Source organism: Carlito syrichta, unplaced genomic scaffold (genome assembly GCF_000164805.1).
Source record: "Carlito syrichta isolate Samal-C Ts95f unplaced genomic scaffold, Tarsius_syrichta-2.0.1 Scaffold303144, whole genome shotgun sequence".
Lineage (NCBI taxonomy): Eukaryota > Metazoa > Chordata > Mammalia > Primates > Tarsiidae > Carlito > Carlito syrichta.
The window spans coordinates 671,225-686,428 of NW_007247240.1; the positions used below are offsets into that span (position 1 = coordinate 671,225).

The 15,204-nt window shown below is 37.5% G+C and overlaps 1 protein-coding gene across 1 annotated transcript in view; it reads right to left on the reverse strand.

Annotated features, from left to right (window-relative positions):
- Positions 1–2,614: 2,614 nt before the first annotated feature.
- Positions 2,615–15,204, reverse strand: part of MTBP (MDM2 binding protein) — a 67,877-nt gene continuing 55,287 nt past the window's right edge. The window contains exons 18-22 of the mRNA XM_021712240.1: positions 10,256–10,522; positions 8,272–8,524; positions 7,606–7,719; positions 4,178–4,243; positions 2,615–3,553 (exon numbers count right to left, since the gene is read on the reverse strand). Coding sequence (XP_021567915.1) covers positions 3,515–3,553; positions 4,178–4,243; positions 7,606–7,719; positions 8,272–8,524; positions 10,256–10,522 — 739 coding nt within the window. The 3' untranslated portion in view covers positions 2,615–3,514. The remainder of the gene's footprint in view (positions 3,554–4,177; positions 4,244–7,605; positions 7,720–8,271; positions 8,525–10,255; positions 10,523–15,204) is intronic.

Genomic DNA, 15,204 nt, shown 5'->3' on the forward strand with positions numbered 1-15,204 from the left:
GATGCTGAGCATCTTTTCATGTGCTCACTGCCATTTCTGTATCCTCTTTTTGAAATGTTTTTCAATCTTTTGCCCATTTTTTAAAAATTGGGGTTACGCCTTATCAAGCTGTGAGAATTCTTTATATATCCTGGATAAGTCACTTGTCAGAGATATGCATTGCAAATAATTTCCCCCAGTCTGGGACTCACATTTTCATTTTCCTGATGGTGTCCTTCCAAGAGCAGCTTTTAAATTCTGAAGTCCATTTTATTGTTTATTTTGTATGTTTATTTTTGTGTTTTTTCTAAGAAATCTTTGTTTTATTCCAAGGGTGATAAAGATTTTTCTGTTTTCTTCCGTAAGTTTCATGGATTTAGATTTTGAGTATAAGGCTAATAAGCCACATCATGTTAGTATCAGCATATGAAGTGAGGTCATGGTTGAAAATTAATTTTTCCATATGGATGGCTATCTACTCTACTTACTCTGGCTTTATGCTTTGAAAAGGTCTTTTTTTTCTTCAATGAAAAGCTTTGTGTGGGGGTATGCCTTAAGCTTTGATTCTGTTCCACTGGTCTATGTGCTTACTCTAATTCCAGTACCAAAATATTTGATCCCTGTAGCTTTATAGCAAGTCTTGAAATGAAGTAATAAGTCTTCCAACTTTGTTCCGTTGTTACAAAGTTATCTGGCTATTTTATGTCCTTTAATGAGTGACTAAGTCACCTGACTTTCTTTATGGTTTTGGTTTGGATCCGGTTAGCTGACATAATTTACATATGCTAAATTTCTTTGTTTTGTTTTTAAAGTAAGTACCATTTATTTACTTATTTTTGCGTCAGGGTCTCACTCTGTAGCCCAGGCTGGAATGCAGTGGCATGCTCACAGTCACCATAGCCTTGATCTGCTGGGCTCAGGCCATCCTGCCTCAGCCTGCCAAGTACCTGGGACTACAGGCATGTGTGCCACCATGCCCAGCTAATTTTTTAAAAAATTTATTGTAGAGACAAGTTCTCGCTAAGCTGCCCAGGCTGGTCTCGAACCCCTGGACTCAGGCAATCCTCCTGCCTCCGTCTCCCAAAATGCTGGGATTACAGGCATGAACCACGCGCCTAGCTACATATGCTAAATTTCAAACAGCATTTCAAAAGTTTATCCAACACCTTGAAACTCTGAACATGTTCAGTTAAGAAATATTATAAATGGTATCAGGCTTACAGGTGATCTTCAAACTTGTTTTAAAGTATATTATTAAGTATGAGAGAAAACAAAGATCCTTTGAAGAAAGGGATAAAAACAAAAAAATTTATAAACCAATACTCTCAGAAATCTTGACAGGATATGCAGTGTAGTTCAACCAACGAAGTTCTCATTCTGGCTCTGTGACTTCTGAGCTACGTGGCTTGGATATAACACTAAATCTCACTGTGCTTCTATTTCTTATCTGTAAAATGAGAAACATCTACCTAATACAGCTGCTAGGAAATAATAATGTGAAATCCTTAAGATAATGGCTGGTGCATAGTGAGTGCTCAATAAATGCTGGCTGTATTATCATCTTTACAGGATCCTTGTGAAGTTGCATTACTCTCCCCATTTGTAGAACAAACAGGCTATGAGAGGTTTTTTTCCTATTTTTCTATGACTATTACCGTTCCCAAGCATATGTTTTCAAATTGCCGGATCTAATCTGTTGTACTGAAAACCAACTGCTTAAACCCAAGTGCTTTTTAGTCTGATTAAAGATAATTTTACTGATCTAATGGAATCTTTAAATATTGGCTCACTACTTGCAATATCCTATGATAAGGAAAAATTCAGAAACAAAGAGCATTTCAAATGAACAGCTTCATGGAACTCCTAGAAATGCTTCTTGAAAGCATTAACTTTGATTTTGGCATAAGCAAAGCATATGTGATAGGCAAATTTCTTTAACTGGAAGAAACTACAAAGATGGTGAATTTGACTACATTAAACACTAATATTTCAAGGCCACAGTGGCTGAGCACGCCTGCAATCCCAGTGCTTCGGGAGGCCAAGGCAAGAGGGTCGCTTCGAGCCAGTTCATCCAGTACATACGGGCAACACAGCAAGACCCAGTCTCCACAAAAAATACAAAAATTAGCCGGGCATGGTGACACATGCCTGTAGTCTATAGTCCTATCTCCTAGGGAGGCTGAGGCAAGAGGATCAGTTGTGCTTAGGAGTCTAAGGCTGAAGAGGGCTATGATCATGCCACTGCAGTCCAGCCTGGTTCACAGAGCCAGGCCAAGTTTCCAAAAAGAAAAACAAACAAACAAACATAAAGCAAAAAGCAAAACAAACATGTTCAGGATACCATAAGCAAAATGACAAAGGGCCAATATCCTTAATTCATAGGAACAGGTAGTCAAAGTGTTAAAAACAAACAAATAAACAAAAAAAGCAGGCAACACCTAGGTATAAGCAAATAATTGTCAACGTATTAAAAAAAATTCACACTTACTATTTTCAAAAAAGGACATAGGCATTCTGCTGGTGGGAGCACAAACTGGTTTTTAGGGAAGGCAGCTTGGAAATATTGGCCAAAAAGCTTGAGACACACAAATTCCCCGCCTAAAATGTATTATTAGGAAAATAGTGATATACTGGGAAGATTCATTAAAATTTTATTTTTTATGGAGAAAAACTAAACTTTATGTCCAGTAATGGGAGACTAAACAAACTGTGGTTCCTTTGTAATTTACAGTCACTAAAATAAGGACATAATATAAAATTCATATTAAGTAAAAAGCAGGTTTTATAAATTAACATGCACATAAACACCACATATATTGTATGACCTCCATTTTGAAAGCACATTTATAAAATAATTACAAATTTATATTTAAAATACGAACAGCGGCTATGTCTAGATAGTGGGGGAATGCTGGTAATTACTTTCTACTCCTTTCTGCACTGTCTGCATTTTTCAGATTTTCTGCCACTGGTCTATGCTCAGTGTCATTTTCATTACGTCTTATTTTCAGTTTCTGCCCTTCAGTTTTTATCCCAAACATTAGTAGTTCCAACAGTGGTGGCTCTAGAGCTGGGGCCTGTTTGAATTTTTTTTGCCAACAATCTCTAAACTGGGGGCAGTCCCTTACACTTCACTATTGGAACAGATGGGAAAAGCCACTGGCATGTCTTACCTGATACTGAAACTTTTAAGGTCTAAATGAGGAGGCCTGACAACAAAGATATGCAATTAAAGAAGGAAATATTTCTACTTATTGTAATAATTAACCAAGAATAAAAATTTCAAAACATATAAAAATAACTTTGAACATCAAAATATAGTGAAACTATATATAAAACAGAACGTAACTAAAAATACACAAAGTGAGCATCGTAAAATGATATCAATATAAGGTGTACCTTTTGAAATTCTTTAAGAATATAAGATCTATTCGAATAAAGTTTGAAATTTGCTTGTAATTTTCTACCTAAGAGATGAAGAAGTAAGTATCAGCTCTACCCAATTTGTAACTGTCCTAAAGAGAATTCTTCTGTTTCATTTCTTGCTTGACTTTTCTAATTCCCATTCAATCACCTAGGGGGAGAAAAAAATATGATTATGGTATATTTCCACTGAAAACACAAGTAACAAAAAAATTGTAAAAACCTCAAAATAACATGGTAGGCTATTTCAAATAAAAAGAAACATATCCAAATCCTATACTTAAAAATACATTTTCTTTTCTCCCCCCAACATTTTACTTTCTAATGAAAGAACACTTTTTGCTGAACTTCCAATACTGAGTACAATATTGTTCTCACTGAACAAAATGAAGATTCTGCTCCATTTTCTCACCTTTATTTGAAAATACTTTTAAAGAAAAAGATAAAAAAGAAAATATGTTTCGAATGATCACTAAAGAAACTAAACCACATTTTGAAAACCAATAATCACAATGGATTCATTTTTCTAGCTCTTTGGATGATCTCTCTTTTTCTTAACATCACTTTAGAAACTCTTTTGTCAACAGAGCAACCTACTAAATACTATGAAATAGTCTGCCTAAATAAGTCAATTAAGTATCTTACAGAGTTTTCATATGGACAGAGCTGAAAAGAACACTCACTAATAATAACCGCATATATAATGGCATCAGAGTCACTCTGAAATAAAATACAATTTTGATTGACCGTAGTTTCTTGGGAATAATTTATTTACCTGTACAGCATTTTTATTTGTTATTTTCTTCATTTCTTCAAATAGACCCCTTGAAGTTTTAAGATCCTAAACATAACAAAATACAGCAATTTACAGTCTGCACATTAAATCACAGAGAACAACTCATTATTGTTAAATAAACTTGAGATCATCCTAATTCATTTTACAAGTATCAATGTGATCAGAAACTACTACAAAATAATCAAAATAATAAGATTATAATTTAGCTCCATTGGGAACTATCAAAATTTTCTCAGCAAGATACAGGCATACACACAAGCCCCTCCCTTCATCCTTACCCGACAGAGGTGACTGAACCCAAGAGGATCTATAAACAGGTCATCACTCAGGAAGTGAATAGTTTGCATTTCTTTATCAGATACAACATTTTTTTTTTTGACTATTTGATTTCATCATCACAAAGATGAATGTCACAGAAACCGACACCTCTCACTTTTTAAGGTTGAATAACTACATCAAGTTGGATTACAAAGTGAAAAAAAAAACCAGCTGTACCTTTCTAGAAAAAGAAGTTTAAAAAAGAAAAAAGCAGCAGCGCTCTGCTGTCTCTCCAAGCTATCTCCACAGAGGCAGCCTTGTCCAATTCTTCAGCGGCTCCTCTCTGATCCCTCCCTGTCTCTAACAACATGTTTACGCTGCTCCTCAATGACTTAACGACTGCGGACGGTATCTACTTGGTGTCCCAAGACACCCGCCGTGGATCCAGGTCTCCTGCCATCACCCCCTTCTCCTCCTTCAACGACAGTTGCCCCACAACTTCTGCTAGTAACACAGTGTTTGCGTTAGTACACCTAGGTAAATACGGGCCAATCTAATTAATGCAATATGGTTACAACTTTTCTTTCCTCCAACATTCCATTTATCTTGAATTTTTTCATTTGCTTAGTTTCCCACGTGTATAACTCTGGATTTTTCTCCTCTTGAAGGCTAGCAATAGAATGACCAAATGCATAGTAAAGTTTTTCCAAACACAGACATATACTAGACTATCTCTAAGTTCAAGTTTTTGCTGTTGTTTATTTTTAACCAACTTTTTAAAACCTGGAGCTCCTTCTCTCACAGCCTGCTCCAATGAGGTCTAGTTGCTCCCTAGGCCCGGCCACCTTAGGACTTGTCTTCCCCACCCTCTGTTCACTTTCTTTTTTTTCCCTGTGCACTGTTCAGCAGGATGCTTTATTTCTGATTCAGCCCCTTGTTCTGCTGAACTTCATCCTTTGAGAAGTTTTTCCGAGCACATTCCTCAAAACAGTAAGATATTTTTTTTATTTCCCACGTTTGAATGTATCTTCATTAAACCCTCACACCTGTCTAAATTATAGACCAGGTACAGAATACTAGGTAAAGACTTTCCCTCAAAATTTGAAGATACTTTTCTACTGTCTTCCAGTATACAACGTCACTGTGAAGATGTCCAACGCCATCTGATTCTTGATATGTAAACTACTTTTTCTCCTGGGAAGCTTTCAGAAAATGTTCTCCCCATGCTCAGAGGTGGAAAATCCCAGTGATGTGGTTGGTGTAGAATCGATCGGGACAAGCTGTGTGCCCTTTGCTGTAGGAGGTCTGCTTCCTGTTCTGGAAAATTCTGTTACATTTTTAACAAACTCCTATTATTAGCATATTAGATCTTCTGGATTAATTCTCCAATTTTCTTACCCTGCATGCAATGATTTTGTCATTCGGTTTTAACTTCTGGTAAAATTTTCCATCTCAACTGTTCAGTCTTTCTCTTGAATTGATTTATCATATTGTTAATTTCAAGGTTTCATGTTCTATTCATTTTTTTAGAAAGAGTAGGATGCTCTAGTTTTACGGATGCAACTAACTTCTTTCTAAGAAGTACAGTTTTCACAAAGTTTCTTCAACGTCCTGCCCCTTCAGCTCTCTTCATTCCTTCATGTCTTGGCATCACTTGTGCCAGAAGCTGTTCTCTAAGTCTGCTTCTCTGTGGCTGTCCAGTCATATTTAAAAGTGACAGACTAAAAACCTGACTGGAAGTTCTGTCTGTGCAGAGCTTGTTGCTGGTTTCTCCTCAAGGCAGGTGACAAGGTAGCCAGCTAGTTCTTCCACCGCATCCTCCAACTTTTTCTCAAAAGTCGACTTCCTGCACTGTCACAGAGTGGGAGAAAGAATGTACAACACACCTTGCAGCTGACACCGTGGAAGAGGGTGTGCAGACAAAGTGGGGATCCCCAGATCTGTGGACCTTTCATTTTCCCACCTGACCTCTGGCCTGGCCTCCCATGACACCCAGAGTTTCCCGAGTCTGAGCACCCTGAGACTGTCAGTCCAAGAGCATGATTCTGACTGGCTGCCTCCAGGTTCCGGTTCCATGGACCTCCTCCTACTGGTCGTGGCATGAGCGTGATTCTGACTGGATCCGCCGGGGATGCAGTTGCATGGGCACCACTCCTACTCTGCTCGACCATGCCTCCACGTGCTTTTTTCTGTTCAGCAAGGACCACAAACATTGCTAGTGCTTTTCTTGTCTCTTCTCTGGAGTTTGGAGGTTAATACTGACCTTCTTGGAAGATTTTAGAAAGGAAGGGAATTAAATGCATAGGGTCAATCTGCAGTGTCACTAGAAACCTGCATGTAACTGTGATTCAAGTCAAACTTTTAAGGTGGAGGTAATTAACCTAACACCATCTAAGTTTTAGAAAGCTGTCATGTGAGAGGCTGACCTGTCCAATGTCTTACAATTAGTTGATAATGGATCCAAAATTAGACACTGGGTGTTTTGATATTCAGTCTAGTAACCTTTTCATGACAGTCATCTCTCAGTGTCCTCAGAATCCAAAGCCACAGATGCTAAAGTCTCTCATATGCTAAAGTTCCTCAAGCAAGATATTTGCGTGTAACCTACGTACATTTTCCTGTATGCCTTAAATCATTTCTAGACTACTTGTAATACCTAATACAACATAAATGCTATGTAAATAGATATTAAACTGCATTGTTTAGGGAACAGTGACAAGAAAAAAGTTTGTACGTGTTTAGTATAGAAGCACCATTCACTTTTTTTTCTTTAGAATATTTTCAATTCATGTTTATTTGAATCCACAGATGTGTAACCCACAGAAACAAAGCCCACAGATATACAGAGCTAACTGTACTTAAGAAAATTACCCATTAAACATGTTTTGAGGCTTACTATCAACTTTAGTCAAAGACTTAGTCTTAGTAGAGGAAATACTGAGGAATCAGTTAAAATGAAGGTTTCTATACATGAGGACTAAACTCAAATATAAAATATTCTGGCTTTGATTTTTCTATCACCATCATTCAAAAAATCTGGTAACAAGTTATATGCTCTCAGTATAAAAAATACTATAAACTTTTTAAATGTCAAACAAAAATGTGAGAACATAAACTAAATTTTGCCATCAGTAGGGAAGACATCGTACCTTTAGGTAGAACTTAGAGATTTCAAAGAGACGCTGGCTGCATGCAGTAAAACATTTGTGAGCTTCAGTAATACTGTGTTTCTTCAGTGTTTCAGTAACTACTTCCTTTAATATCTTGAACAGAACACAACATATGACTAATATGTCTTAGAAAAGGTACAGACCTATAATTTCAGCTTTAGAGTTTAATCCTGTGAATTACACAATCATTTTGCTGTGCTAAAAGACAAAGTGACAGAGAAGAAAAGCTATCTATGACATTTATACTATATGGTCACACATGCTGCAGGATTAATATGTTAGCAGGAAATGACTACAGTATCCTAAGAAAGAAATTCAAATCATGACTTCTGAAGTGAAATCTGAGTGTCTAAGTCATACACAGCAGGAATATATAGGTGCGTGTTTATTTTTATTACGGAAAATTTCAAACATAGATAAGTGGAGAACATTTTATAACAAATCTCTACCAACCAGCTGCAAGGATGATCTATCTGTAGCTAGTTTTGTTTCATTTATGCCCCCACCCATCATCCTTCTTGCGCTGGATTATCTTAAATTCTAGACATCATTCATTCATAACATTTTTAGACATACTCTTTAGAAGAACCAAATACAAAAATTTCTTCCAGTGTAGAACTAAGAAAATGGATAATACATCTTTACCCGTGTATGTTTCTGTGATCTTGATTCCTTAGTTTGCCTTGATGTTTTTGATTCGTGCATACTTTTTTGACCTGAACTGCCCTTGGTAGAGACGTTTGGAGTCTCACAACTAGGAACTACAACCAACGGACAAGTTGCTGACAACGACCGCTCTGCCTGGGGTTTTCTGGATATCACCACGTGATGATGACTGCAGTGACTATTACCACTTGTCTGAGAAAGAAGAGAGTCTGAACTTTCAGATTTCACAAGTCTACAGTGGGACAAAAAATCAAGAACAAAGATTGAGTCAGCAATGAAGTTCAAGTACTATCTTAAATGTTACAACTACATCTATTCAAACATGAATTCAAGAAAAGCAAACAGAATTTCTTGCTATTACTGCCTTAAATAAGCAACCAACTTCATGAGAAGCAACCAACATCACGTGAAGTTGCTCCTTAGTTCTTCACCGAGTGACAAACGCAGAAACCAATGAATAACAAACTAGAATTTCAGCAAACAGAGAAAGCAATAAGCAATGTTGCTATACCCTCCCCATCTCTCCAATTTTCAATTTCTCACATAAGTCAACTATGCATGACAGTTATTTATAGGTTTATGGATTTAACACTCATTTGCTAAGTACTTTTCTATTAGATAATTTTTTTTTTTGAGTTGGAGACTCACTCTGTCACCCAGACTGGAGTGCAGTGGCCGCTCCTAGCCCACGCAGCCTCGACCTGCTGGGCTCCGGTGATCCTTCCGCCTCAGCCTTCCAAGTAGCTGGAACTCCAGGCGCATGCTACCACGCCCGGCTAATTTTTTGATTTATTGTAGAGATGAGGTCTCGCCAAGTTGCCCAGGTGGGTCTCGGACCCGCGGGCTCAGGCAATCCACTCACCTCAGCCTCCCAAAGTGCTGGGATTACAGACTGAGCCACCAAGCCCGGCTCTATTAGATAATTTAAACAAAGAAACCACAGCCTCTTCTTATACCTATGAAATGCCTTACAAAACAAGTAATAGTGAAGCTATAAAATTGGTGCATGTTTTAATCATTCTAAAGTGTTTACATTTGCTTCCATCAAGACCCCAATTTTCTCTTTTACAAGGTAGGGTCTTACGGACTTCAGTTCTGCTAACCCAGAGGCCACAGTGTACTTTCCTTTCAGGAACATATCTTTTTATTAGTCACAGGTCAGAAATAAGAAATACAGTTAAAAAGTACAGTATCCCAAATGCTAATATTGATGCTTTTCTTTTAACCAAAAGTTATAAAAAGTATCATGAATTTATAAGGTCCTCATAAAAAATGATTTACTACTTCCGTATCAGGGAAACAGTTTCATAATATTTTTAACTATTCAAAAAATATAACTTGAAAGTTTTGCTTTCATATTTTTTCAAGGTGTAAATATAATAAGAATTTAAGGCTTGCTTTAGATACCAAGAGCCTAAATTTGACAACGGTTCTAAAGATATACAAATTCAATAGAAATGGGAGTGTTCGTGACATAAACTTCTAACTTCTGATCAAATGTTTGGACATTTTATTTAGCTAGGAAAAAAAGAAGCCTTTAAATCTAACTTTTACATGCAACAAGTAGTACCAGGATGGTGCCTCCTGGAAGCCCTTACTTAAATGGCCAGGGCAGGCAGGGACCGGGAGAGGAGGGGGCAGGACGAGCTCACAGAACTCCCATCTCCGGACACCACTCGAGAGAGATGCTCATCCATGGGCAGGATCTCCAGTTTTTCACAGTTTAAAACTGACAATGCACCATGCTAATGGACTGTTTATTAGCATATGAAGAAACATGCATTTCTTTCCCAAGTCACTTCTTTTTATAACTTATAAGCAAAATCATCAACTTCTCACAATAAAAACAAAACTTTCTGGCATGAAGAAATTAATCTGAAAGACTAATAAAAAATTGAAAAAATCATCTAGAAACTAAAATGCTTTCTGTCAAGATCCTACTTATGTGCACTTAAGATATCACCTTTTTTTGTGATGAAGACAATTCAGATCTTGAGATCTCCGCTTCAAGCAGGATACTGCGGTTCGAGGTTCACTCTGTAAAGCTTCTCTGTCCGGGACACTGCCAGGCTCTGACAAAATCGCAGGAGAGGGAAAAGGGCTCAACACAGCAGGTGCCAGAACACTCTCTCTGGTGCAGGTTGTTTGAGTTTCATAGCGAATAAGACGAGACTGAAGTTCAGCAAATCCCCCATCTCTTTCCAAAGCTTTTCGATCATCCAGGCAATATCTAAAACAAGAGACAGCGCATTAGAATCAAAGTCTCCATGAAAGCGCTGGCTTTCCCCTTCCCACTAGAAAACAGCAGTACATCTACTTCGAAAGCTCTTACTTACATTCCTAACAGTTGTTGGAAGGCTGAGTGAATGGCCTACTTCCCTCCCAAGGTCAGTTTCCTTCAGTTTGATACCACATGGCAAACGATGAAAAAACGTGGCACACAATCTGATTTCTCTTTGATTATTGCGGGGCAAAAAATTAAGTCAATCTTCTGGCTTATTTTCAAAATAATACAGTTGCTATTTTAAGACTTTAAAATTTTTATTTTATCATGGAGAGGTGGGGTATAGGTGAGGATTAAGTAAGTAGGATTAGCTAAGCAAGATAAGTGAGGACTAATTAAGTAGGCTGCATGCAGATGAAGACCCCGCCCCTGATTTCTCAGCATGGCTGATGCACAACACCATGAAATGCCGACTTCTGTTAGAAAGGGCAAGTTTATTCCCAACACAAAGATCAACAAGGTATAGAGGCATTCTCAACTGCCTCACCAAAGAGCTTAGAATATTTTGAAAATTTTCTCTGAAATTCACTTCCCACCTTATTCACTGACTAACAGATTTTCCTTCAAACACTTGGGCTGTCTGTGCATCTGGTTTCTAGTTGAATATGATTCAGCGTATCAATGAAAAGTTGGCTCAGTAATTGCTTTTGGACTCAAATCCCAGGTTGTTAAGTACAACAAACAAGCATATCAGGAAGATCACCTGTAAGCGGTGTGACCTTAGAAATCTCTTCACTTTCTTCCCTTTCTACAACTGCATCAAGAAAATACAAGTAGCTTCATGTATGTGATGGCAGGACAGTGAAAATTAAAACCTATCTCTGTTATCTGTCCTTTCAACCTGTAAAATTTTAAGATACTCCCTAAAATCGGTTTTGATCCAAAAGCTTTTAGTCAGCCCCTAAGGAGTTTATCATTTCCTGAACATCTGACTGCCTAATGGAGGTTTTAGAGTTTTATCTTTCCCTCATGGCACATATATATTTGATTTTTCTAAGAGTAAGACTACAGAGCAAGACTTCATGGATTTAAATCCAGGCTTCTCTACTTATTAGCTGGGTAAACTTGGTCAAAGTGCTTAACTTTAAGATTCTGTTGCTTCACCTGCAAAATGAGATTGACAATACTTATCTTGAAAAAGCTACCGTGAGAATTCTTTGAATGGCTACACATAAACAGAAAATCAGTGCCTGAAACACACAAGCAGACAGTCAACAAATGGATGCTGCTATCATCATCAGATTGCTCTTCTACCATAGCAAATCTTATAGCATGTTGATAATATGCAGCAGTGCCAGAATTAAACCCAGGTTGGTGACTTTAGAGCCTGACTTACATAAAGTATAGGGTCATCTCACTCAGCGTTCAACACACAGCTGAACATCAGAATCATCTGACGAACTTTTAAGAAATATTACAAACAAGCTCAGAGTTTCTGATTTAACTGAAGTGAGACCCAGTCAGTGGCATTTTTAAAAAGCTGCCTAAGTGATTCTAAAAAAAAAAAAATCAAGTACACAGAGCGTAGAATGGTGCTTATGGGGTTGGGGGAGGGCACGGGGCGATGTATAGATTCGAAGCTGCAGAGCTAGGAAGGATGAAGACCTAGTGTGCAGCCTGAGGACTACAGTTAATGATACTGTACTGTATATTGGACATTTGCTAAGGAAGTAGCCTTCAGGTACTCACAGAAACAGGTACCTATACGAGTGACGGTTATGTTAATTTGCTTGACTTCGGTGGTCATTTCACTATGTACATGTATATCACATCATCATCATGCTGTACATTTCACATACAGACAATTTTTTTTTAAAACCTACTCAGGTAATTCTAAAGTGTAGCTAGGAATGAAAAATCTCTGATCTAATCTAACAGTGGAATTTAACAGGTGAGAAACCTGAGCTCTTAAGTCAGAATGTCAATTGGCGGCAGAGCAGGGAGTAGAATTTAGGTCTTGAGCATTTCTCTAATATTCTTTTTCTAGTCTGTTGTGTAATAACACATATTTCATAAAGAATCAGCAGCAGCCCTAAGGATTTCTGATGAGTCCTACTTCTATCCTAGAGTAAAACTAAGAACCATGAATTTTAAGGAAGAGTCTAGGCAAGGTGTAATATACTACCTGACTAGCTAACATAAAGTTTTTGAGAGAAAGAAATGCATATTTTGATTCTAAGGAGTATTTTTTATACCTTAAGATTTTATTTATTTATTTATTTATTTTTTGAGTTGGAGTCTCACTCTGTCGCCCAGGCTGGAGGGCAGTGGCACACTCCCGGCCACCACAGCCTCGACCTGCTGGGCTCCAGCGATCCTTCCACCTCAGCCTTCCGAGTAGCCAAAACTACAGGCGCGTGCTACCACACCCGGCTGATTTTTTGATTTATTGTAGAGATGAGGTCTCGCCAAGTTGCCCAGGCAGGTCTCAAACCTGCGGACTCAGGCAATCCACTCACCTCACCTCAGCCTCCCAAAGGCATGGGATTACAGGCTGAGCCACTGAGCCTGGCTAAGATTTATTTTCTAAGATGCAGATTTTTTTCTTCCAGCTGTTCATAATGTATAATTATGTACACTGTACATGTTGAACTTAACTGCCATTTAAAATGTCTTTAAGATGATTATACAATGATTTACCATTGAAACAAAAAAATTTACTTTGTAAATTAGAAAGGAAAAGAAACAGAGTAGCAGGGTAAAGATTTGATATTAATAAAATAAATATTTAGCATTGGATGAATGTCTACAATTCCTTATTTTCTTAACCAAATGCTTTATGGGTCCCAAAAAGAAAAACACCCAAAAGATGATGAAGCTATTTTTGTTTTGTGAACAGACACAAACAAAATATTGCTTATCACATACCACAATGCCAGTGCATATAGGAGATACTGCCAAAACTCTTAGACTAGATGAAAGACATCTAAAGTAACAAGAGGCTGATATGAGCAAATGTCTGTCAGTATATGATAAAACCAATGCAATTCACAATCAATGGCATCTTATACTCCAGAATACGGTAGATAAGTGAAAAACAAACAAGCCAACAGTCAGTGGCTGTATTTCATTCTGTCTTAAAATGAAAATGCATGGATTGGCACCAAGCAGTTAACACTTTTTTTGGAAGTATTCCTTTCTGTCAGAGCAAGAGAAAGTGCTCCGGGGTTCTAAAGACCCACAGCAACAGAGGAAGATAATTTTCTTTGCAGGTTCACATTTACTTTAAAACGTCATTTGATTTTGTTTCTATTCTATGACCCATGTTGAACATAAATAGGCCCACACACGAGACACTCAAATCTTCCTGAAAACGCCTGTTTCTGGATTCCTGGGAACTCACCTCCTACAACTTTGTCAGCCTGGACTCAATGACCCCAATTTAATAGCAAAAATTTACAGTAAAGAAAACTGAATCACAATGAGATTTATTTGTTTATGGGGATAGGTAGTTAGCAAAAAGAAGAGATTTTTCTTTTATAATGAATCAAATCTCATAACATACTATGTATATAAACTAATAAAGATCTGTATAGATTTAGGTCCATCGGGGTACAGTGCCCAAGTCAGTCTTAATTTAATATTTTGATAATTGATCATGAAGAACATATCCTCTACAAATTCTTTAACTGTATGTGTATCATTAAAATTTTTCTATAGTAAAATAAAAACAACAGAAAAAAGAGTAAGGAGATGAGACTCAGAATAAACAAAAGGAAATTAAAGCATTTTGGGAAAAATAATCTAAAATATGATTTTGTACATTTCAGTTCTGCAGCTAAAGTGGAATTATTGTAGCTTATTTTATTCAAACTAATGCTTCTGTGAGTTTACAGGGCCAAGGAGTTACTTTGGTCATGAGGTATTCTGGCTGTACTGTAGCAAAGAAAATGTTAATACCAGAACATTTTCTCAGCAGTGAACATTTTTTTTCATCAAAATAATATAAATACCGTTTACTAACTGCAACTTTGAGATTCAAGTTATATGCAAAATACTTAACATATTAACTAGGTTCCTATAATAGACTAGGAGGCCCTAAAATTCTTACTAAGGTGGGAGAGACACTGTTTTTTAGCTGAGGGAACCAGACAGAGAAGTGGAAATAAAGTTTTAAAACATGAAAGTAAACTGCAGGAAGCTCAGACCAAGGAGAATCAAATACTCTTTTTCACAGCAGAGTCAATATTTTATACACAGACATTAAAAAACAGTGACAGAAGGAGAGCCTTTAGAATAAGAGACATCATCACCAGGGAAACAAAACCAGACTGGGATTGAAGATAGGCAATAAGAGAAGGAATTGCTGGCTTTCATTATAAACTTTTCTGTAGATGTTTAACTTCTAAGTCTTTAATAAAATCAAAAGAAGGGGGAAGACAAAAAAACTTCTATTCATCAAATGCTTATATTGTAGAACAAGGATGTGCCCACTTAAATTCAGTAAACTCAGCCGGGCTCAGTGGCTCAGCCTGTAATCTCACGCTTTGGGAGGCTGAGGTGAGTGGACTGCCTGAGACTGCAGGTTCGAGACCCGCCTGGGCAACTTGCCGAGACCTCATCTCTACAATAAATAAAAAAAAATCAGCCGGGCGTGGTAGCGCGCGCCTGTAGCTCCAGCTACTTGG